General features: G+C 36.0%; 5 protein-coding genes across 5 annotated transcripts; 4 read left to right on the forward strand and 1 right to left on the reverse strand.

Moving 5' to 3' along the window:
- The first annotated feature begins 1,847 nt into the window (after positions 1–1,847).
- Positions 1,848–2,698, forward strand: LOC111018621 (uncharacterized). The gene has a single exon (XM_022294791.2). It carries the CDS (start codon positions 1,956–1,958, stop codon positions 2,517–2,519), a length of 564 nt encoding a protein of 187 aa, XP_022150483.1. The 5' UTR covers positions 1,848–1,955; the 3' UTR covers positions 2,520–2,698.
- A 2,146-nt stretch (positions 2,699–4,844) lies between these two features.
- Positions 4,845–10,671, forward strand: LOC111018701 (ubiquitin receptor RAD23d). The gene is made up of 12 exons (XM_022294913.2): positions 4,845–5,044; positions 7,037–7,198; positions 7,795–7,851; positions 8,472–8,548; positions 8,646–8,714; positions 8,834–9,011; positions 9,214–9,357; positions 9,492–9,560; positions 9,661–9,708; positions 9,813–9,919; positions 9,996–10,074; positions 10,272–10,671. The coding sequence occupies exons 1-12, from the start codon at positions 4,979–4,981 to the stop codon at positions 10,395–10,397; spliced, it is 1,182 nt and encodes a 393-aa protein (XP_022150605.1). The 5' UTR covers positions 4,845–4,978; the 3' UTR covers positions 10,398–10,671.
- A 726-nt stretch (positions 10,672–11,397) lies between these two features.
- LOC111018661 (Glycolipid transfer protein (GLTP) family protein) lies at positions 11,398–14,242 on the forward strand. Its single transcript, XM_022294851.2, has 4 exons — positions 11,398–12,021; positions 12,319–12,491; positions 13,585–13,730; positions 13,826–14,242. Exons 1-4 carry the CDS (start codon positions 11,779–11,781, stop codon positions 13,930–13,932), a joined length of 669 nt encoding a protein of 222 aa, XP_022150543.1. The 5' UTR covers positions 11,398–11,778; the 3' UTR covers positions 13,933–14,242.
- Positions 14,243–14,359: 117 nt separating this feature from the next.
- On the reverse strand, positions 14,360–18,573 carry LTA2 (2-oxoacid dehydrogenases acyltransferase family protein). Its single transcript, XM_022294850.2, has 6 exons — positions 17,496–18,573; positions 17,211–17,402; positions 17,021–17,108; positions 16,828–16,898; positions 16,649–16,732; positions 14,360–14,802 (listed from the first exon to the last, which is right to left on the reverse strand). Exons 1-6 carry the CDS (start codon positions 18,426–18,428, stop codon positions 14,698–14,700), a joined length of 1,473 nt encoding a protein of 490 aa, XP_022150542.1. The 5' UTR covers positions 18,429–18,573; the 3' UTR covers positions 14,360–14,697.
- A 2,599-nt stretch (positions 18,574–21,172) lies between these two features.
- Positions 21,173–22,504, forward strand: LOC111018707 (uncharacterized). Its single transcript, XM_022294920.2, has 3 exons — positions 21,173–21,550; positions 21,668–21,749; positions 22,004–22,504. The coding sequence occupies exons 1-3, from the start codon at positions 21,443–21,445 to the stop codon at positions 22,138–22,140; spliced, it is 327 nt and encodes a 108-aa protein (XP_022150612.1). The 5' UTR covers positions 21,173–21,442; the 3' UTR covers positions 22,141–22,504.
- The last annotated feature ends 2,740 nt before the right edge of the window (positions 22,505–25,244 follow it).

The following is a 25,244-nucleotide window of genomic DNA, read 5'->3' on the forward strand; positions in this document are numbered from 1 at the left end:
TGCGTTCCCAAAATCGTCCTTTTTTGGGCAAAATCCAACTCACCACCTTCTTGATTGCATCCTTTACACCACATCTTTGGGTACCCTACGTCTCCCAACCCCCCTATTAGTTATTACGTTATTGTAAAAGATATTTTATTTTAAATACATTTGAACACTCCAAATTTATTTTATTTGACTCCATCCTTTTTAAGGAAATAATAATCTTGGTTGATGGAGAAATTTGCATGATGTATTTCCGTCAAATTCGCACCAATATCTAGAATAAAAATGATCGATAAAACTTGCAAAATCAAGTAGCAGTATAGACCAGTGTGACATCAGTGTAGCTGACTTTACAACTGATGTCATCTCTTTCCCTGAGGTGAAGACCTATACAGGCTCCGATGCTTAAGTTAGAATCAGAGTAGTTGTGTATGGAGAGTAGGGTATTTCAGCCTACCCCTAAAATTTGGTTTACCCTCCTATTTATAGAAATCGAATCCTAATACCTTTAATAAGTACATAAGTCCAGAAGATATGGACTTGCGTTTCGTAGTGGGCCCAATGTCGGATCGAGGATTGAGACAAGATAGGATCAGATCGAGGTGCACAAAGGTTGAGGAGAACCGTTACAGCTCTCGGCCAGGGGTCGAGAACTGCTCAGTGCCAACCTCTGGTCGGCTGGGGCCGACCCAGGTCGCCGGGTGTTGACTTCTTCTCCTAGTTCGTGCCCTGTTTCGACTCCCCTTCCGCCTTCTGTCTCTCAGCTGCCTGCCATTTTATCTTCCCAGAACAATCTTCGTGCTTCTTTGTTATTAAGTTGTTACTTGTATTCCTCGCTATACTTAAAATGAATATCAAATTTCAAGATTTTTTTTTTTATATATATGCGAGTGTTTGGACCCATTTGCACGTACATCGACTAATCTTGCATAACAATTATTTAATCCTACTACATTTAATCATACCTATAAAATTAATAATTAAGTGGGTAGCTATCATGGAGTTGGAACCAATTCCTCCAAATCATTTTGATTTACACCGGTCTATTTTGACTAATAAGATTGAATTTTAAACCTTATATTCATGTTATGATAAGAACCCAAGCTTATGTCTGAAATGCTTTTTAGTATTTTATAATATAATAATTTTCCCTCTGATTCTAGAAAAGAAATCTAGTATAAGTCTTCACATATATACCAATTATTTAGTTGGCACTTATAAACTTTACTACTATAATGTTTTGTTTCTTTTCTTGCAAGTGGCTTCGTATCAAATCCGCATTCCGTCCTTCACAAAAAGAGGGAAGAAAAAACCATATTCTGGATATTCTAATCCCAATTGTTTGTCTGACCTTGACCAAAAGGAAACATGGAGTTCAAATTACTAAAATACCCTCCCCCGATCTAAACGCAAATTTTAATATATATATATTTTTCCCCCACCAATAATTACACGCGGCCCCAGTTTGAGGCAGCTGAGCCGAGCCACCGAAAAGTAGCCAACATCCAACAATTTAAACAAAAACGGAACCGTCATTGACCCGGATAGCGGGCCCCACTCTCGCGGACTTGTACATGGAATTGAAATGAATTAATTTCCTCTTTTGAAAAAAAAATAAAATTTCTGAACAGAAACCGGACCAGTTATGAAAATGAAAAGGAGGTGGGTAGAATTTTCCGTAGGAAGCAATTTTTCTTTTTCGGGGGAAGAAAAACAAAACAAAATAAAATAAATAAAGGCAAAGCAGTCTGTGATTAGCCTAGCCCCTAGGTATGCGCTCCCACGCGCCTGCGTCACATCATTATCCACGCGCCGTATCTCCTCTCTCTGCTTTGCCCCCCTTATATAAATCCCCAGCCCTCATTTCCCCCAAAATTGTCTCACGTTCTTCTCCGCGTCTGAACTTCACAAAGAAAAAACCCTACGCCTCTCTCTCTCTTGTTTTAATTGCCGCGCCATTTCTTTTCTTTATGGAGAATCAAAATACGAAGAAGCGGGAGCGAGTCGACTCGGACGCCGGTTCACCAGAGGTGAAGCGACTCAGAGACGACCTCCTTGGTTTCTTCGACGAGTCAGATCCTGAGCCGGCGACTCAGGACCTCGACTCTTTGATGAGGAGTTTCGAGGAAGAAATCGCCACCGCCCCGTCTTCCACGGTGCCGGTGGTTGATTTGACGTTGGATCCCGGCGAGTCTCAGCCGGAGTTAGGTTATCTTTTGGAAGCCTCCGACGACGAGCTTGGCCTGCCGCCTTCGTCTAGTTCTATTACTTCAAATAGCCAGGAGTTGGACGAACCGGCCGAGTTGGTTCGATTATCGACTGACTCGTCTGAAATCGGCGATTTATGGAGGTTTGAGAATCAGATCCCGAACTATGACGCTTTCGAACTGGAAGCCAGGGATGTGTACAGCGGCGATTCGGCCGAAGCCGAGTATGTGGCTTTCGATGGCCTCTTCGAGTACGCGAATCTATGTTTCGATGCGTCGGATAACTTGGACTTTCTTTGGCGGCAAGAATCTCTGCCGGCGCAGTAGGTAGAAACGTCGCCGATCTGTAAATTTTCATTTAGATTTATTGAAGATGAAGATGGAAGGAACTGTAGGACTAGACTGATGCAGCGCCGCTGATGAATATAGAAATTGGTTCGTTTTTTTTTTCTTTTGAATACACAGGACTGCAATTACACATAATTTTATACAGTGGAATTATGACTCGTCGCCAGAATCTAAATCTGTGATCTGAGTGGTTTGGAAGAAATTTAATTTTAGTTCTTCTGGACTGGAAAGCGGAAACGATTTGGAACCTTGAAAATATATTTTTCGATGCCCTAAACATAAGATTCTCCGTCGAGCGATTTATGTGGGGATTTAAAAAAGAAAAAAAAAAAGACGAATGAAGGCGTGTGGCACCCAACGTTTTTACTTTTACGGGAGGAGTTAAATATAGCCAATCCCCTCCCAAACCTACTGTACTGACAAAAATATATAATCAAATACTAATCTATAATTTTTTTAATGGTGGGATTTCGAATTAACTGAAAATATATGTTTGAATATAATTCAGCGTTAATTTACAATATAATTTAGCGTTTAAATTTATTTTTAAAAGAATAATAATTAAAAACTTATCAAAAAGTAATGCTTTAAAAATTCTTCCATCTCCAACAAGAGACAACGTGCATATGTGACATTGCTTTTTTTTTTTCTCCCTTAAATTATATATCTTTAAACTTAGGCTCAATTTAACAAAAATGTAAGGTTGGGTTCTAACATGATTTGTTGCAAAAGATAAAGTCTCAATATTTCTATATATATATATATATATATATAAATGGGTTAATTTTTTATAAAAAAAGGGTTAATTTTGTATAAATATATTTTTTTTTCTTTTTCTCCTTTTTAGACGGATGGTTATGAGATAAAACCAAACACTAAAACAAGTGGGCTGTGAGAAAATGTACCTGCATTGATTTGAAGCCCACTGCTGCGGTCCAACGGATTTTGGTCCAGTTTCAACTCAAAACATATTCGTCCAACGCGTCGCTATTCTGAAAAGATAAAATAACAACCATCCTAACACAACTCATTTGACTAAATACAACGTGTTTATAATATTTTAAAGAAAATTGGTTGTTCTGAAAACGTGAGATTAATATGATTGATATATGATTTATAATATTTTAAACCACTCCCTCGACCCAAACGTTTAAGTTGATGGATTAGGTAAATTTAATTGAATATATATATATATATATATATATGTTTTTTTTAGGACAACAAGTGGAGGCGGGAGATCGAAATCATAGCTTCACAGTTTGAGATAATATCCACTTAAACTTTTGGGTTGAGTTGTATTCGAACTCCTGCACTGTGAAAACAAAACAAAAAGTTGATGAACATTTTTTTTATTGGTGACAAATTTAATAGGTATTTTAGAAAATGTAGTGACATATCATTTTTAAAAAAATAACATTAATTTGACTTTTCCGGTAGTTTAACTTATTTTTAATTTGAAATATGCTATTTCTTAAAATTTTCAAACACCATTATATTTTAAAAGAAATATTTATTTTATGCCATTTGAGTTGAAAAGAGTAAGATAGAAAGCATGTAAAATAGTTAGTAGCAAACAAGAATAACAAAAATCTTAACAAAAGCTTAACAAAATAACTAAATCTACACAAACAAATAACAACTCACAATACTCATAATATACCTAATTATCTAACAAATTATTAATGTGGTCTTTTGATCTTGATTTATTAATTAAAAAATATATATAACAAATTTTAATAATTTACTTTAAAATTCTTCAACAAGTGTAGCCGGAAAATCTTGCAAGTAAAAACAACATTTACGAATGAATGAATTAATTCTCAAACTCATTTGGGTATTAGTTATCAATTAAAACAAGTTTTACGAATGAATTAATTTGAAAAAAAAGTTGAATTTAAAATCCCTCTAGATTCCGAATCAAAAAACCCATAAATTAAATTACAATTCTCAAACCCATTTGGAAAAATAGGAAAAAATATTAAAAAGAAAAAAAAAAGAAGAGAAATTAATAAAATTGGTAGTACCAATTTTGTGAAATTAATATATCCAACGAATCAAGCGGTGATATCAGACTACAGAAATGCACAGTTCGAAGTCGAAGGCCACGTCGGATACAAAATGGAAAATCTACTCATGCTTCCAGCTTTCATCACCAACCCATAACCCCAACCTTCAAACACACGCTCTCTCACGCGCTCCCTTCAAGTATAATTTTCGCAGAGCGTTTGTTACAATCGCCGTGAAGCGCGTGATCATGAATTATACCCCTATTATATAAAAACACGGAATTCTGATCCAATCCTTCTTGCTCTCTTTACTTGCGCTTTCGGTTACCGTCCTTCGAAGGCTTTGCTCCCTCTAGGGTATAAGAATAACCCGGCGTCGGAACCGCTGCTCCGGTCTTGCATCTTCGCGAAGGCAGCGATCGAGTTCGGAAGATGAAGATTTTTGTCAAGACTCTCAAGGGCTCGCACTTCGAAATCGAAGTTCAGCCTCAAGATACGGTCAGTTTACTTCATCGGTGTTAGTTTTCCTTTTCCATTTAAATCGTTCGCATTAGGACTGTTACTCGGAATCTAGGATTTTCAGCTAGATTTTGGATTCGGGTGTGTGTTACTTCCAATTGAAGTGTAATTAGGGTTTATGCGGTGGCAGTTCGTTGTTTTCTTTGTTGAATTGCTGATTGCTGTACCGATCAAATTGTATTGTAGTTTGTAATTTGCATCTTGTTCATCGTGGTTATTATACTACTTGTGTATTCGATTTATGTTTCATTTGTTGTTTTTTTTATAGTAAAGCATTAAGTCCTTTTTTCTTCTGTGTTATATCCGTTATTTGTAGCTACAGGAGGTTTGGACTGTTATGCGTTGTCATTAATATTAAGTTGCGTAGTTAATGTAATACTTGCGTGCCTACTAATTCAATCTTATAGCTGACTTTACAACTGATGTCATCTCTTCCCCTGGGGTGGAGACCTAGACCACAGCTGATCTCGGTGATCATATTTTGTGTACGTAGTTGTGCATGATATATTCAATTCAAAACGATAAGTAAGACAAAGAAGGTTGGGTTCAAGATGGATTGAATAAATACGGAAGATAAACTTTGTGTGGATAAGAACAATCTCATTAGTAACCCAAATAGTCTGTCAAGGAAAGGACGGATAAGGCATCAAGTCCCTCCAAGTTTGAAGAAAATTAGAAAACAACCACAATTTTTTTTTAAACAAATTGTTGAATTCACTTCTAGGCTACTAACCTACTGTTCCTAGAAGTCTAAATTGAGTATAAATATACTGTCCTTGTAGTCTTTTAAGTTACAGATGGGTCCCTTATAAGACGACGAATTCATTTCATATCGTGATCTTCATATGAAATTGGTATTCTAATTGATTTCAATAGTCTCTAATGATTCTGTCTTGTCTATAGAGCCAAGAACTCATATTACCTACCCTCTTGTGAAGCTCAAAATCATGATTGAAATTGTCCACGATCATATCAAGTTGACTTTAGTCCATCAGAACCAAGCCAATGCATGCTAGATAAATTGAAGATAGCTCCCTCCATCTTCGCCTTCTTAGTCTTTCGAGTAATCATAGAATATTTGTTCAACTTGAAAATTTATACCATGTGGGTTCTTTGTATTAAACATTGGAAACTCCAACTTCTCATATATTGAGTCTTTTGGTTTATTCACCTCCCAAATTGTTTCACTGTTCTTCCGTATTATCCTCGAACTTGATCAAGGAGTTGTTCCACCTTTTCTAGTACTTCTGACACCTATGGTCGGGTAATTGTTGACTTTGGCCTATCAAGTCCTTTTGGTTTATATACCTTTGAAATGTTATTTTCCATGATGTGAATCTTTTGCAGTTTCTCCTGTACATTGCCAAATCCGTGTTGCTTGTCTACCACCTTTTCCCATTGTGATACTAATTTTGTGTATATAATAAATTGCAAATGTCCTGAACTCCTGGATAAGACTTTATAGAGTAAAATTCAAAATTTTTAAAAATATTTATATAATTAAATTGAGTCTTTTAACCCAACCTGACCAATATCAACATAGTAGAATGATACGACTTTGAATGTGCCAGAATCACATTGTAAAGTCAAGGGCAATAGATAAGCAAACACCACTAACAACTAAACTATTCAAGAACATCATGACATTAGTGCTTCAAAATTTGGGTATGACTGCAGTAGTCATGCTGCTTGCCGTTATCAAACATCTGCAAGGTACCTATTAAGTAAATTTTCACATTAATAATTATCACTGTTGTTGACACCTTCATTTGCTACAAGATTTTTCAAACACAAGAAGTTTATACCAACTTTTGATATATTTTTAGAACACATGGTTATATTCTAACTTCCTTCATCTGTTGTGACACCATGTTTATATTTCAATTTTGCACTAGCTTTTCAACACAATCCTATTATGGTTTACCTTCTGATATTTGAGTGTGATATAAACTGATTTTTGTTGGTTTGCAGGTTGCTGCTGTGAAGAACAACATACAGACTGTTCAGGGTGCCGATGTTTACCCTGCTTCACAACAGATGCTAATCCATCAAGGAAAAGTCCTTAAAGATGGCACAACACTGGATGAAAATAAAGTTGCAGAAAATAGTTTTATTGTAATAATGTTAACAAAGGTAACGAGGTTAATTCATTTTAAATGTTTTGTATCTGTTTGGAAGGAGTGTATAAAAAACATATTCTTGGGAGATAAAAGGCATACATAGATGATATTATTATTACTAAAAAATAAAAGCTTGATTTCTTCTTTTTAAATGAAAAGAGAGATTTAGCGAGTGATAAAAAATTAGATTACCATGTGCCACATCATCAGGGACATCTCGGAAGCCCCTACCCTGCAGGCTTGCACTTTCATTTGTATTTTAGGATTCTGCATTAGTGGGGGTTATAGGCTGAACCACACTAAAGTTTTATAGTTCAATCAGTCAACGATGTTGGAGATTGTGGAATTGCACTCAGATATGTGTTTTCTGTTGTCAATTGAGGTTGGCTTTAACAAGAGCTTTTGCATTAGCTGCTATGAAGTTCTGTAGCACTGTTACTCTGTTTTGTTCTTGAACTTATATTAACTGACAAAAAAACTTGATATGTTTAGTTGTGGCTTTTACTGATTAGTTAAAGTGTGAACCCTTCTTATTTTTATCTTCATTATCTTTTTTCTCTGTTTTGTACTGCTCAAATGATTTTTTTTTTACTTCCCATTTGTTTGTAGAATAAAAGTTCATCGGGTGGGGCATCTTCGGCCACACAAGCTGCTCCAGTGTCGAAGGTAAGGAATTCTACTGGCCTTTGGTAATGGTGGTGGTATTCTCAGCGAGTCTTTGAATGTTATAAATGTTGTCATTCACTTTTTTCCCGGTGGATTTCATTTTTTTTCTTTTTTCCATTGAATTTGTTGAATACTAATATCAAATTCTAGCATAAGCATGTCGATACTTAAGTTTTGTTGTTTTCACTTTTTTTAAGTTCTTTTTGTAACTTTATATAGTTATACCTGTCCTGGTAATTTTCACATGATTGAATAAATTTATCAAATACTCTAGGTTAATTTTAATTAGGTGTTTTTTCCATTCATTATTATTGCTTCAAATTGTGGGTGCATACATTTTTCTTACAATATTTAAATTATTGACGCATGATTTTTTATTTGTTCATCATACTGATGTACCAGAAATAGTTCTACATGTGATTATCTCTAAATAATTATATAGAAACCACGCATGATAATATTTGGTGTTTCCTTGCCAATCTCCTTTGGAGTAATTGAAGTGTTCGATTATTGTGGTTAGGATTGTCCCCGTAGTATTGTTCATTTTCTACTAATTTCTTGAGAAAATGGAATTAAAATAAAATTGGAGATATAGTATGATAATGACCTCCTCCATGCAGGCACCACAGAACACTGCCCCTGCACCCGCTGCTACCCCAATGTCAACATCTGAAGTTCCTCTGGCAACCTCAGCACCGTGAGTTTAGACTTTATTGCTTTGTCTTTCACTATATTTTTCCCGAACAGTTATTTTGGAGCATTTACGATTGCGACAATTATCTTTCATTTTTCAGGCCTGCTACTATTATTGACTCTTCTCCTCCCGCTCCCGCTCCCGCCCCCACTCCTGCTCCCACTGTATTGTGAGAAATACTGCCCTTCCCGTGGTGCTTTTATATATTCAATAATTCTAGGGTTTCTTTGCTTTATTTTTAGACTTCAAGTTCTCTAAACCTCCTCAATAACACTTTGTAAAAAACAGGCCAGAATCTGATGTCTACAGCCAAGCAGCTTCTAACCTGGTTGCTGGTAGTAACTTGGAGGAGACTATCCAACAGATTCTTCTCATGGGTGGAGGGACTTGGGATAGGGACACTGTTGTCCGAGCTCTTCGTGCTGCTTTCAATAATCCAGAAAGGGCTGTTGATTACCTTTATTCTGTAAGTCTATTTGCAGGTGTTTATATTTGTTCTGTTCTACCATTATTCTCGTCTCACACTGTGTTTTAGTAGGTCTATTTTAAGGTTTTCCTTCACCTTGATGTTCCTGTTTGGTGAATGAAATGATGAATGGTCATACTTTTATCTTCGCAAGTTTAGTTTTTTTATAATGTATTATTTGAACAAAATATCTCATGCACAGGGCATACCTGAACAAACTGAAGTTCCTCCTGCTGCTCAAATTCCTTCTACTGTTCAAGCGACAAACCCTTCTGCTCAACCAGCCCAACCTGCATCTGTGCCACCAACTGGTCCAAATGCTAATCCATTAGATCTCTTTCCCCAGGTAAGGAAAAGAAAAATTAAGTGACTCTATTGATTCCTTATAGGCTTACAAGTTTGGTTGGAAAAGGAAAGATCGGGCAATTTGATAGGTTGTTTTCAAACTTGCAAGTTGATGGATCTATATTTTTACCTCAGGGTGTGCCTAATTTAGCTTCTGGAGCTGTTGGTTCTGGCAGTCTTGATTTTCTACGTAATAGTCCTCAGGTCCTCTCTCTCCCTCTCCCTCTCCCTCTCTCGACATACAAACCGACCCATTCACATCATGTATTGCCTGCCTCTGAAAATATATTCTTTCCCATCTCAGTTCCAAGCTTTGCGAGCAATGGTGCGAGCCAACCCTCAGATTCTGCAGGTTCTTCATCTACTGCATGACAAGATATTCTCGCTTCTTTCTTTTTGTATGCGAGGTTCACTACTTCATTTTATACAAGGTTTCTTTTCCTTGATTTGTTTCAGCCCATGCTTCAAGAGTTGGGTAAACAAAATCCTCAGCTGATAAGGCTTATTCAAGATCATCAACCTGACTTCCTTCGCTTGATTAATGAGCCCCTTGAAGGGGAAGGGTAAATCATTTTCCCCCACTTATAACTCTGAAATGATAGTTGGAGCTTATGGATTAATATCTAAAAACTTGTTCAGGAATATACTTGGGCAGCTTGCTGATGCTATGCCGCAGGCTATAACCGTAACCCCAGAGGAGCGTGAAGCCATTCAACGGGTTAGTTCACCCTTTTCATTATTATATGAGGAAACTGTTTGAAGAGAACTCAGTAGGATATAAGACCCGTGTGTTTTCATTTAATTAGAGATAAAAACAATTGAACTCATCTAGTTTCATAATCGATCCTTTATAATTTGTTTTTGGTCCTGTTTATTGTTTACCATATTTGGGATATCTGTCTTTCTTCCCAACAGCTCGAGGAGTTGGGTTTCGACAGAGCTCTTGTAGTTGAGGTTTTCTTCGCCTGCAACAAGAACGAGGAAATGGCTGCCAACTATCTTTTAGATCATATTCATGAATTTGAGGGTAATCAGAATTAGTCCATTTCTCCTGCCGATTTTAATAATTCCCAAAAAGGAAAAAAAAAAGAGAAAAAAAAAGAAAGAAGACAGGCAATCCAATCCAACAAACAAGAAGAATCTGTATTTATTCGTTGTGCCCCTTTCTGCTGTGTACTGTGAATTATGCGTGTTGTGAACATAGATGTGAAGATGCGTTTATCTTTTTTTTTTTTATCTTTTTTTTTTAAAAAATTCGCAACTCATACTTCGAGCCCTTCTGTCAATGTTATAAGTATACTTTATTTGATTACCATTTTTTTTCCTTTGTGGTATCCTATTTCTTCGCCTATTTTTGTTAGGCACTTCTAAGGGAAGATGGGCACCAAATTTCATGCAGATTTTCTACCCATATAGATTCAACAAACGCCATTGATTTGTTATGGAAGTTCGAAATGCTTACAATAGTAGCAATGCTTATAGGATTATTGAAAATTGAAATTTTAAGGTTTGTTGTGGTTGAAAAATCAATGGATTATGTCCTCAAATTTATACGTAGAATATCTTTCTTCTCTTTGTCCTTTTTTCTTTTTCTTTATCATTTTTTTTTCTTTTTTGCAAAAGTTAGATTGTCAATTTTATAAATATAGTGTAGTACGTAATGCGTATTAGAATGGATCTCCTTGAAAATTTCAGAACTTTCTTTTTGATAATATTTTACTTTATAAAATATAGAAATTTCTTTTTATTTTGTATCTCTCTTTTCTACTCATCAAAACAAAAATTTAATATTTGTCACCAAAGAGAGGCTCCTATTCATAATAAATATATGTTTAAAATTTTGGTAATGTGATCCGGTCGATGTCATCATTAGTTCTAGAATTTAGAAATTCTTTCCATCCCAGTTGATTTTTCCTCCGAGAATGCAACTGAACTGACAGCGAGAGCGACAGGATTCAAATTTAGAATAAGAAAGAAGGAGAAACAGAAACGATTATATTTACGGGTCGAGATTTGTTTAAAGAATAATTTGGGTAACTGAAAAGTGGAAGGAAAGAATAATTTTGTTTATGGCAGTGGGACGTGTCGCTGATTTACAAGGCCCTTGAAAATTGAAATGGCGCGAAAGTAGTGGCACGCCTTCATAGACATAGACCGTACCACGACTTTCTCTCTCCGCTTTTCAAAATTTACAATTTCTGTTTGACAAACCGCATCCGTAGCGAACTTGCCAACTTCCCAATCCCACAATCACGATGCAGAAATAAAACGGAACGTTCCTTCAAATCTCCCGTTTCAGTGGTAGAAAAATCAAATAGCCGAAGAAGAAGCAGAAGAGGTCAGAATACTTGCAAATTTCACACAGGTCTCCCGTTACTTTCTTGATTGCTGTTGAATTTCCGATGATTTGGTGAGGATTATTATGTATAATGGTGGTGGTGATTGTGGCGGTGGACTTTGTGCGCGAATAGTGATGGCGTCGTCGAGCCCTCTCACCGCCATTGCCGACTCCTTCGAAGGGCTTGCGAAATTGGTAGGTTCGTTGAAGGAACCCTCTCAAGAACTCCGATTGGATGCGCTCTGCGACGCTTGCTCTCTCGTCTCTGTACTCTTCGGTTCCCTCGGCCTCGCCTTCAAATTCGCCGAGTTAGAGTACGTCTCCAAGGTCATATTTCTCTTTTCTTCCTCTTCTCCTTCCTTTCTCTTCGTTAATATCAAACAAGATGAAGGATCGATCTTAGGAATCGAATCATAAAACATTATATAAACTGCAATCCATCCAATTTAGTATTGGAGTTTGTGTCATTTTCTCCCCATATTGTATTGATGGTCATTGTTGAGCCCTAATTGTGTACTAATTTCCAATTCTGTGGATGAAGAGGAATGCTGCTTTAAGCGTTTGGTTTTAGTCCCGATTTGACAGGTTTTTTTGGCAAGCTAATGCCATTGATGGATTTTGCAGGTGCGTGATCTTGCGGAAGCGTCGAAGAAGCACGAGACGCTGCACAAAATACTTGATGATGATATTGCAAACGACACAGTGAAAACACCTGGAAGCCATACGCGGAATCTGCGTCGAGTCAGACAAGGTCTGGACCTCGTTAGAGCTCTGTTTCAACAGTTCATGTCCACCGAGTAAGTTCTCTGTTCCTTCCATTTCTCCAACTTTTAATACAGAAACAGCAGTTTACTGATAGATGATAGATGTAGATCTGCCTGCAATTTCTTCTGCTGGTTGGTTTGGTTGTGTTCATTTCGAATCTGATGTGCCTTTATCAAAAACTTGTTGCATATTTCTTCTTCATGAAATCATCAATTATGAGAGGAACTTTCTTGCCCTTTTCCGAGAAAATTGCTTTTGTGGACTACTGAAAGTCTGGAAAGTATTTTCTGATTCTTGGGTCGTCTTTGACTCTTTGGCTTGTTCTCCAATTATTTTTCTATCAAACTATCGGAAGCATGCTAAGAATATGTATCAAAGATTAAATATATTATAACTTGTCAGTTTCATAAGCATAGTTGAAATAGTATCCTATTTGAGTCAATGGTTTGAATTCTTCCCCTCTTTTATTATGTAATATTTTCGACTACAAATTGTCATTTACATGGTATAAGAGCATTCGATTCAATGTTCAAATTCTACTGTTTAACATTTTTGTTTCTAGTTTCCAAATTTTTAGAAAACAAGTGTTTGATTATTGTTTTTCTTACTGGTTTCTTGTTTTGAAGAAACATTTTAAAAATCATGTAGAAATTTTGAAAACAACCGATTTCTACATAAAATATTTTGAAAATAATTCTCGCTTTTGTTTCCAGGTTTTTTTTTTCCCAAAGATAGATAAAAGCATTATTTTATATTTTTATTTTAAAATGCATAATAAAAAAAATTAACACAAAATTTTAAATATTTAATTTGAAAGTTAGATTTCATATAAAACTTGTATTTTTTTTAATCTAAAATTTTAAAGAAGAGAAACAAATAAATTATTAACAAACATATCCGTGTCTCTTTTTCCAATAGAAATAGAAAGAATAAATTAAAAAGGAGGAAACCAGAAGCAATAAAACATGAAATGAAAAACAAGACAAGAATGTTACTAAACGTGCCCTACATTGTCATTTATTCGTTGTTAGATCTCTAGGATGGTAAATAAGACGAAGGCAAAAACTTCTTTGAAAATTGATTAGGGGTGAGATTACTTACTTCTCGTTTGTGTTATTCTTTTAGTGATTACTCGTTAAGGGAAGCTGCTTCAACAGCTTATACACAAGTTTGTGCGCCCTACCACACCTGGACAGTCAGAACAGCAGTTTCTGCTGGAATGTATACTCTTCCAACAAGGGAGCAGCTTCTGCTAAAGCTCAACGAGACCAGTATGCTCATTTTATATACTCTTCCCAATTATAAGTAGTCAATTTTGTTGTAGTTTGTACTGCCAAATTTACAGCACTTCTTTCCCCCACTTCAGATCAGTCAGCAGAGAAGAAAATGAAAAGGTATATCGATGCCTCGTCTCCGGTTATAGAATATATCGACAAGCTTTACATTTCTAGGAAAATCAGCTTGGACTGGTGACTTTCACCTCCTCCTTTCGACATCCAGATTCTGCTCCAATCTTGTCTGAGTAGCAGGTCATTTCAACAGAGTTAGTAACACAGAAAGAAGCTCTCCATGGATGCTTTCGAATATATTACAACATAAACTTAACAGTTCCATGACAGTTTCTTTGTAATCCTCATTATGTTTAGTGTATATATTTGAATTCATAACATATATCAGATTGTATCTGAGTATAACTGATGAATCATGGTGATGATTCGAGTAAAAATCAAAAGGGAAACATGGTGAATATTTTGTCAATGGAAAGGCATGATTTCAACATAAACCATTGTGATTATTGAACAAGTCATAGGAAGCACTATGTCAAACATGAAAACAGAAGCACAGGTTTGAAGGGTAAAAGTTATTTAAGAAACTTGAGTTCCTTTGGGAAACCCTTGAATGACAAACCAACACAAACTCTGTCTTAAATAAAATACCTTCGTCAATTGAATGAGACCATCCCTTTTCATCCACAGAGTTTCTACTAATACATTTCCCGTACGCAATAACTTGGAAACAAAAATCAGCTCATTATTGCTCTTCAAATCTTTTAGAAATAGAACTAAATTAAGTGTAACAAATAAAAGTATCGGTGGGACCTCCTGCACAAAAAGGATTCCTCTGGGACTCTGTTTAACTTAAACTTTCATCATTCCGCAGCCGAAAGAAAGATTCTGTTTTTCCCTTCTTCTTGCAGTCAAGTCTTAACCAATGTTCAAACTTGCAACGTGAAGACTTCTACAAGGTCAGGCTTTCTGGATTCTCAACTATCTTTGCGAAGGTCTGAAGGAAGGCAGCCAGCTCAGCACCGTAAACTATTCGGTGATCAGCAGTCACATTCACCTGCAAAATGCAGAATTTGGCAGTCAGTTCAGGTTCACAGAAGCGTGTATAGACTAGAAAGGATATCTGCTACTGCGAGCATTCACTAGACAAGAATTTGTTGCACATAATCACACCAAAAGAAAAAACTATGGAATGAACATCAAGAATTGAAGAAGACTTATACAAGAAACTGCTACCAGAAGTAAAGAAATAGTTAACCAACCTCTGCATTGTGGAGATAGTATGAAACAACGTAAAGTATGTAACTGCCCCTAGTAATTTTCGGAGAGACAAGTTTGACTACTAGGTTTCCACCGTTTAAGTTTACCTTCTTTCAGGTCTTGTGGTGACAAGTGACATAAAATCAGGATATTTTAATCTAGCTTGGAGAAATTTGACGATTCAAGAAGCTTTTGCCTCTATAACATGAAAGTGCAATTTTTGGAAATAAAGGAGTGGATGGTTGTGGTTACATGGGTTTAGGGGAAAGAGTGTAGGATGTCAACCATCACACATTGGCCCGGCAGGTTACCCACCTTAGGTCCTTGGTTGATCAACCAACATAAAATAATATGTCCAGTGGCTTCAAAACCGTCGAACCGAACCTAGCAATTACAAACAGAATGATAATAGGACTAAACACCAATGACCCTTCCACCAGGTTTGGTTCCATCTAAAGGAAATAAGCAGTGCTGTCAATCCTAAGTGGTAAAGGTTAGATATCTAATCTCGAGCAAGTTTGTTTTCGTCCAAGATACAACGCCCAATTCGAATCTTGAAATGGGCAAACCAGTAGATATCCTCCAAAGGCTCGCCTCAATGGAAAGAACCAATCCTTCAACCAACTTGGTGCACCCACTTGGGTCACAAGCCTGTGTTACCAAGCTCATCCTAATCTCGAGCAACTTACAGTCAAGAGGATCAAAATTATTGTTCACAAGGGCAATAATACCCGTTTTTTAGGAAGACCTATAAAAAGGTAAAGTGGCTTTCTCCTCTCGTTTTCCTGGACTCAACTTTCTTGGCAAAGGAAAATACTTCATAGCCAGTGCCAGATTCCCTCTTCCGGCTGAGACCTTGACTTCAGAAGCAATCTCAACGATCAAGAAGAACAGGATTAATTAAACTTTTTGAAGATTATAAATGACTTATACTAGGGCACTACTGGTGTGACTTGACCTCTTGGATAAGGCGCAAGTACAGATCTGACTTCTTCCCTACCAAACCTCTCAGCGGTGATCCCAAAAAGGCTCCTCCCTCTCTTCATAGCTTTACTAACAATTGCATCTGGAATATAGAATGCCCCCTAAAAAATAAAGGTTCTCATTTGGGAGCTTGTTCTTGGTGATATCAACACTTGAGAAAAATTCCAAGCCAGAATTCCTAACACTGCTTTTTCTCCAAGTTGGGGTACTAAAAAATTTAATCCAACTTCGAATCCAAAAGATTTTAATCTAACTCGGCACACTTGATTGATCTATAACACTTAATTTGATATTAGATAACAAATAGGAACAAATCAAAATCACATCATACAAATCTCATTCCTTTCCTACCAACCAAACACTTATCTTTCATTATCGAGCAAATAAACTTATTCCTGTGTAATTCCAATATGGGCATTCCTTTTCAGAATTTTTTGTCTTATAGACCTTCACAAAGCTTAACCCGAACACCCCTTAAATTAGATAAGTTTCAAGATGCCAATGGCTCATGAATACAGTTTAATGTAATTCAAACGGATTATTGGCTCTAATCAGTTCTTCTAGTGATTAAAGACTGAAAAGTAACATACCTTAGAAATTTAGCATCAATATTAAAGGGGGGTGAATATGATACAAGATTCAGAAGAAACAGAACTCACCAACATTTTACTCTTCACGCTGAAAAAGCCATCGGCGTCAGTGACAACAGTTGGTTTCGATGCTCCAACGGCCATGATGGCCCCCTGCCATGGTTCGGAAAATTCAACCACTAACGTAAAGAAACAAAAGGACCAGAAAAAAATGTTGCCCGGGCATAAGCCTAATTCTCACTACTCACCTGGCCAGGAGGAAGTATAGCATCAAACCTGTCCACTCCAAACATGCCCAGATTGGAGAGCGTGAAAGTTCCTACAGGCATTATAATTCAATTTTATTACCCTCAAGACCCAAGGATTAAGTACTACAATAAATGCATTCAAATGCTCCCAGAAGCACTGCATTCAAACAAAAAGAGAAGGAAGTGTTGGAACCTGAATTGTATTCATGCGGCTGAAGCTGCTTGGCTCTAGCTTTCTCGACCAACTCTTTCCATTTTTGAGACAGAAGGTAGAGGTCCAACTGCATTGAAGAATAAATAAATAACAAGATACCAACAAAAGCAATATCTACAATGTGTTACGGTATATCAAACCATATCATTCTATAATGTTATCAACTTGCCTTATCTGCATCCTGAAGAACAGGCGTTATCAACCCACCATTGATAGCCACGGCTACTGCAATATTTACATTGTCGTTATATGTAAAGCTCTTCCCGTCTTTACAGCTTGCATTTACAACCGAATGCTGAGCGAGGGCCATTGCAGCAGCCTTGGCCAAGAGGGCAGTCATTGTGACGCCCTTTGGTTTCACCTGAAATTGTTGCAATTGCCCATCTAATAGGTCAAGACGAGTATAAAAGAAGGCACAAAATCCTTCTAAATTGTAAAACATGCTCAAATGTACCTTCTCATAGAGCGCATCAAGAGCATCAGTGGTCACCGGATAACCAACTCGGAATGTAGGAACGGAGAGGCTTTCCACCATGTTCTTAGACACCACCGCCTGCATCGTCGTGAATGGCACAACCGTTGAGCCTGGAACTGGGGGTGGCAAGTTGGAAGGAGCTGCAGCAGTTTTAGATGGGGCAGCGGTAGTCACTGGAGCCACAGGTGAAGAAGCTACATTGCTTACAACAGGCTTCGAAGGGACAATTCCTGCTGCGGCCTCCACATCAGCCGGAGTAATCCGACCGAATGGTCCAGTACCAGTTATCGATGCAATATCCACCTTGTGCTGTTTCGCTAACTTCTTCGCCTGAGGAGTCGCCACAATCTTCCCCGGTCCATCTGACACTGGCTTGGGCGGCGGAGGCGATGGCTGAGAAATTGCGGGAGCAGGACTGGAAGTGGGAGGCGGAGGAGAGGGAGAAATAACAGCAGGAGCCGGAGAAGAAGCGGATTTAGATGCGGCTTTGGCCTTGGCCTCGGCGACTTCCTCTTCAGTCTCGGCCAATAAACCAATCGGAGCTCCAACAGGAGCAGTTTCGCCCTCTCCAACAACGATGGCGGCGAGAATTCCATCATAGAAAGTCTCCACATCCATGTCGGCTTTATCAGACTCCACGACAACGACGCTCTCGCCTTTGGAGAGGACGTCCCCTTCGGATTTGACCCACGAAACGATCTTGCCCTCAGTCATGGTGGAACTGAGTGCGGGCATGAAAATCTCACGGATCTTAGATTGGACGACTGGGATCCTCCGGCGGGATTTAGCGGGAAACGAGGTGTATGAGCGAGAGGAGTTCCATGGGAGGACAGGAGAGACGGAGGAAGAGAAGGAAAATGAAGCAGTGGTATTGCTGGAAAGAGCAACGCGAGAGAGGAACGGGGAAGCCATTGGAGAAAGGAAGAGGATCTGTTAGAGAGAAACAGTGAAGAAAATGGCAGAGAAGTATAATAAAGGAGGGCGGAGACGACGAGGCGTTCGTTGGAGGATTTGAGCTACCTCAACTGTGTTTCCATCGCTTACATTTTGGCACTGTTCTTTTCTTTTTCTTTTTCTTTTTCTTTTTCTTTTTCTTTTTTTCTCTTAATCTTTATTCTCTAGAAGTCGTAGCAGAGCATAATAAAAACGATGAGAAAATTTACCCGTTTGTATTAATTTTCATACTAAACTTTCGATGGATGGATCGGTGTAGCAAATATTTATTTAAAACTTCAAGTGGTGTTATAACTTTTTACCTTTTAATATACTAACTTTTGTGAAAAAAAAAATATATGTTATGGCATTTAATATATTATAAATCGATTAATATGAAATAATTGAACTTTTTTCACCAAAGTAGAGATGAAGATTCAACTTTCCATCTGTTGAAAAATAGTAAGTTGCTAAGTTAAGTTTATATTAATCCTAAAAAAATAATTTTCTTGAAATTTGTGGGTGTCTAGAGATTTTTTTTTGTGATCATCGTGCATTAACCTAATTTAATTTCGAGATATTTTTACCTTAAAAAAATTAGCTAAAACTGAACTAAGGTAACAATTTTCAGATGAAAATCGATTTATTTGGGTAACTTTTTTCTCCCAAACAATTCATAACTTTTAGATATAAATAAAAATGACCAGTACTAAAGAGACATCCAGCTGTTGTCGATTCGGCTGTCGTCGTTCTCTCTCTCGAACTTGGGAGCGAGATAGGTATAATAGGGCCTACCCTACCTTACTTTCAGAACTTGGACTTTGCCACGTGTATTTCATTTGACACTGGGCTTAAATTTTGGCCCACATACTCGTATTTGGGCCCGAATCTATAATGGGACGTACCCTTGATGGATTTGTGCTTTTTGACAGATTATCCATCACAATATCTGTAACCTAAGTTTAGAACAACAGTAAAATGTTTGAAACTGAAAAATGGAAGACCAAGCCAAAAATAGTGAAAATAAGTGGTAGTTGGAAATATGAATTACAATGCAATAATTTTTGCACCCCCAAAAAATATGCAACTCGGAAATACTATTCCTTTTAATTTTAAACGTAGTGCAGATTCATGAGACAATTTCTGCCTTTTTTTTTTTTATAAGAAATATCCCGTGCTTAAAAAATTGAGGGAAAAAAAGACGAATGAAATAAAATCCATAATTGCATGAGAATAAAGTTTGTTGTTCTGTTTTTGTAACAGTCTACTGGCAAAGCGACACCGCGGCACGGACTTAGTCGACATATCGCTAAAATATTAATAATCCGGACTCCTGTCCTGTCCACGTTCTTTTTTTATTGGTTTATTTCGGTTGTTTGCTCCAGTAGAACAGAACGTTTCATTCATGAGTACATAGGAATAGTTTGTGGCCCATTTCGGTAACTAATTACCATGCTTCTATTTTCCTTTTTTGATATATTTATTTCGTCTCTAAAATTTGTCCTATTTTCTTATCTAATTTAACTATATTTTGATCATTCAAATTCTATTAGGCTTCACTTTCAACTAAGAAACTTAAAATTAAAAGATACAAAACTTTAGAAGCTAAGAGATCTTAGTTTGTAAGTTGGTCTCTATGAATATTTTATATTTTTAGATATCAAATATATTTAAATAATTGTTCTTTCGAATATTAGTATTTCTTAATCTATTATCATATATTATTCATTTTTGTAATTAAACAATTGTGTGACTTAACAAGTAAATTAAGATAAAATAAAATATTAACTTTATTTAGGTAACTTTCACAATTGATCTAGATCCAAAGTCTTCGCCAAGTAAGCTGCTATTTGGAGGTCAAGTTTTTCGATGTAATTTTTAAAAAAAGGTAGCTTTATAAGACGGCCAAAATAGGTCCTATAATCCAAGAACTACAAATTAGTTTCTTAGGCCCTAGGATCCAAGAACTACAAGGTTGAAACTATATACATGGGTAGGAATGTAATTTTCTTGTTTGTTGGTAGTGGAGCGCCCATGATTAATATCACAATCCACGTCACTACCCATCAAAGCTTTAGTTACAAGCTAATTAAACAAAGATAAGAAGAAAAAGGCCGATACGGCGCCGTATCGTGAAATGTTGGAGCCGTTGGGAGCTTGGCGTGGGCTCTGCTGTCGTTTACCCCGTAGCAGCTTTCCTATTTCCCCTGTGCTGTACGACGTCGTTATCTCCATCGGACACCATTCGCCCCGAGTCGCAGTCGTGTGGGAAAGATGCGACATCAAGAAAATTTGCAAAGTGAGAAAGGCGGTGTTTGGTCACACAAGCAACCTTAATTATTCTTACGAGAAAAAAGTATTCAAGTCATAATCCTGTTACGGTATAATTCAATAATAAATGACATTTACACGTCAAAAATTAAAATGTGGAGATAGATTCTTCTCAAATATTGTCGAAATAAGTTTATCACTATCTTAACTTTGACTTGTCTAATTTTTCATGAGCAGTAGGCGTTACGGTAAACGTGTTGAATTTAAGGACAATTATCTTCATTCGTATAAGAATTTTTTGGTAAAACCAAAAGTAAAGTTAAAATTATAATGTAGATAATATCATACCATTATAAAATTACTTCATATATTTGTACGGCTCAACAATGCAAAGTTAAGTGTCTTTTGTCGAGATAACTGTATCACTATTTTAACTGTAGCCTTCCCAATTCCGCGAGGGAAGCAGCTGTCATTGTGAAACAAACCATCTTTGTCAACTCTTTCTCATCATCATTTCACTCTCACGGCTCACCTCCTTTAGACTTTTACTTACCGTCCATTATCTCCCCTTCCCCCTTTCTCCCAACCACTAAAACCTTTCAGTTTTCACAGCCATCATCCATGGCAGACGGGATATAAATCGTCTTAAACAAATTCAGACGCAGAAGATGAAATCATCCCACTTTTTGGTTGCCCTTCGTCTTTGATCGGCGGCGGCGGCTATGGCGGAGCGGGCAAAAAAGAAGGCGGCGGTGATCGGAGTTCGGAAGCCAAGGATTTTCCCCCATGCTTCTAGCCTTGCCTCCATCGAATCCTTATCTCTGCCTCTTGTCTCTGCTCTCTCTCTCTCTCTCTCTCTCTCTCTCTCTCTCTCTCTAGCATTTATTTTGAAGTCTCGTGACTGAAATTAATTGATTTTTTGTTATGGTCCATGCTCTGATTTCCAGGTCCAGGAAATCGTCTTGACAGCCGATATTCGATGCCCTGAATGCCAAAACAAATTGGCGAATATACTCTCCAAAATTAACGGTGAGTTTCTGTTTTGGGGATTTTTTTGGTCTCTGCCTCTGGGGAATTTGATTCCATCCTTCAATTTTAATGGTAACAAATTTCCCTTCCCTGGTTCATACCACAATAAGAAAATTTTCCATTAATACTTAATAGAATTGGTTATTTTTTTTGGGTAATGCACGGAAAAGGGTAGTTTGTTAACTAAACAAGGTTATTGAAATTAAATTGATGCCAAACTTGTTCTGATTCGAGCACTTTTTGTTTGGGTACAGATACAGAGTCTGTGGTGGTGAATTTGTTGGAGAAGAAAGTGATATTAACTCGAAGATTGCAAGTTCCGTCCACGTGCAGCAATTCTTCGAGTAAAGTTGCAACAATCAAGAGATTGCTTGGTTCATCCTTCAGATAACTGCGAAATATTGTGAAGATATTGCGATACATAAAGGAATATTTCCATTACATAAAGATAAACGACCACGCTGTTTGTTTAATTTGTTGTTTAGCTTCAAAGAAAATGTTCAGATCCATTGCCTTTTTTTTTTTTTTTTCAAGTGGAATGAATATATGCCTTTCTTTTTAGATGCGATCGTAGTACTTCAAAAGATGATTTTTGTCCGAGTTTAGCACAGTTTGAAGGGTTGTTTTAGCTGGAAACATGGTTTTGGCACTTTTTTTTTTTTTTCTTTTTTGAAGAATTCTGCTTTGTCGGTTTGTATCAGTTTTTTGTGTTTGTATTTTGAGAAGTTTTATTATAACAATTGTATATTTGTTAAGTCTCTGCAATAATTTCATCGTCTGAAGGTGGAATTAGTTTTGATTAAAATTTGAGATAATGTAGCCAATCGACTTCTTTCAATATGCTACAGCTAGTGTATATGGGTTGGTTTTGGGCTAAAATATGTCTCCATTCACTTCTGAAGAAAAATATTGATTGTTGAGGGTAAAAACCAATCGACGAGGCAGGGTCTAATCCTAGCTCGAAGGGGATGAAGTTGTAGCTCATCCCCTTTTTGGATAGAGTGGGGTTGATGGGGGTATTGGTTGATAGTCAGCAAATATGTGATTCGGTGCATCGTAATATTATGAACACTAGAGACCACTCCCCTAAAATGTAGGAATCAAATCCCTATCATAAAGGTACGCAATACCTTTCACCCAATATTTAACTATATTTTATTAACTATTTCGAACTAAGCATCGACTTAAGTTTTTAAGTTTTGAATTGTATTAGACAAAACACCACACGGATGTTGAGTTAGATATGGCATGATAACCGCATGTGAATGAGAGATCACATCAATAAACTGGATTTCAGCAACCACATAAATTAATATAAAAATAAAATTTTGTTTGCAAAAAGTTGAATGTATCACTAAATTATTATCCTATCAAAATATTTCACATATTATAACATTCCACTTGAATTTACTAGAAACATGAAGCTCAATTTATGGAATTAAAACAGGTCCAAACATATTATAGAAGATGTCTAGGAAGGAAAAATACCTAATTATAATTAGAAGCTTCGTTCGAGTTTTATATATATATATATATATATATATATATATATATATAATAAAATAAAAAATATATGGTGCTGGGAAAAAAGGAAAACAGGTCCAAACATACCAACAAACTAATAATTTAACCACACATTAATTTATCATATCCCTAAAAGTATTTGTAAGTGATTTGTCATATCCATTTAAACAGTATTGTAAATAAGTTACCATATCCCTTCCAAAACTAAAATTTATTTTGGATTTGATATATTGCCTATGAAATTGAAGTTTTATTATGGATTTGATAAATATTTTGCTAATTGATATTATGGTTATTTGTAAAAATATTTGAAGCATGTTTTGTATGAAATGATAAAGCCTTGTTTGAAATTATTTAAAACTTTGAATTTGATATTTTGCTTATTTATGAAATATTATTTGAAATTATGTTTGGTATGATTTAATAAAGTTTGTTTTGAATGAATCAAATATTGTTTTGAATCATTAAAAATTGAATGAATGGAGGTTTGTTTTGATTGACCGGAAATTTTATCTTAAGACTTTGTTTATGAAAATCTAGTTTATTTTGAAAGTTTTGAAAATTGTACTAAATATTTTAGGTTTTCTATACCGTTTTCAGAATATTTCCAGTAAATTATTAATTGTTTTATGGAAAATTCTTTGAAGTTTTAGAGTACTGGTATGAATTTGAAAGTAATCTTAGAAGCTTCTGTTGAATAATTTTAGTTCTTAAAAGTTTATTGAAAACTACGTTCCTGCATTATTGTTAGTCTGATTGTATTGGAAAATTCGGATTGTTACAGAATTTATAATTTTACAAAAGTTACGTAATCAAGTCAAGTAGGAATGTAATGTAAACTACACTAATAAAGCTCTATTGAAAAAGAAAAAAAAAAAGAAAGAAAAAATGCGACATTTTTTAAGATACAATATGGAGTAGGGTTTTACATAATTATTAATCCCAGTAATAATTTTCTAAAAAAAAAAACAGTTAACAATTTAGATGTAACAGAGCAAAATAAATTTGTTTGCGTGTTTGCCTTTGCAAAAAAATAAAATTGTTTATAATTTAAAATACGCGTAGGATCCGATCCGATCGGATCGGAGATTCCCCGGTTTGATCGGGGACGAGGTCAAATTGGGGATCTCAATCGGGTTCCCTGACGGTCCCCGTCCCGTCCCCATCCCGACCCTGTCCCGTTTAATTTTTTATTACTTTTTCTATTTTTTATATAATAATAGTAATATATATTAATTTTATAAATACTTTCTAATTAAAAAAAAACTCAAACTAACCTCTCATTTAACAAGTTTTTTTTTTCACTTTTTATACTAATAATAACAAAAATCAATTTAAAAATTAAAAAATTAAATTAAAAAATTTTAAAAATATATTTATAACGAAGACCCACGAAGAACCCGTATTCTATTGGGGAATCAAGTCCCGTTCCCGCCCTCAAAACTTCTCGGACGAGGATGGGGATGGGAAAAAAAATCCCCAACTGAACGGGGATTGGGATGGGAAAAAAACTCCTCGCCCGCTGCCATCCCTACACTAGGGCAATACTTTTAAAAGTACAGTTAGCCAGTAAAAAAAGAAGGGTACAATTAGCAAATTTAAATTAAATTATATATTGAAGTACGAGACATAAAAATAATGATTTAAATTAATTTAAAATGTAATATTTTTATTCTCTATATTTATTTTTACTCTTTAAAGGAGAGCTAGTTGAGTTTTATTTATTTATATAATTTTAAAAATTTTATACACTCTCTATCTATATATTTTATTCCATCAATTTATTAAAATAAAAACAATATCTACATTTTGAACTTAAAACATACATAAGCAATACAAAGTGTTATTAAAATATCAATCAATACAAAAAATGTTTTTGGTTTTTTTTTATTTATAACTAAACTAACTGATATTATAAAAACAACTTTTTAAACAAAACATAAAATTGCTATAAATACATTGGTGCACATC

Source organism: Momordica charantia (assembly GCF_013281855.1).
Source record: "Momordica charantia cultivar OHB3-1 chromosome 9 unlocalized genomic scaffold, Mcharantia_2.0 BLBB01000009.1, whole genome shotgun sequence".
Taxonomy (NCBI): domain Eukaryota; kingdom Viridiplantae; phylum Streptophyta; class Magnoliopsida; order Cucurbitales; family Cucurbitaceae; genus Momordica; species Momordica charantia.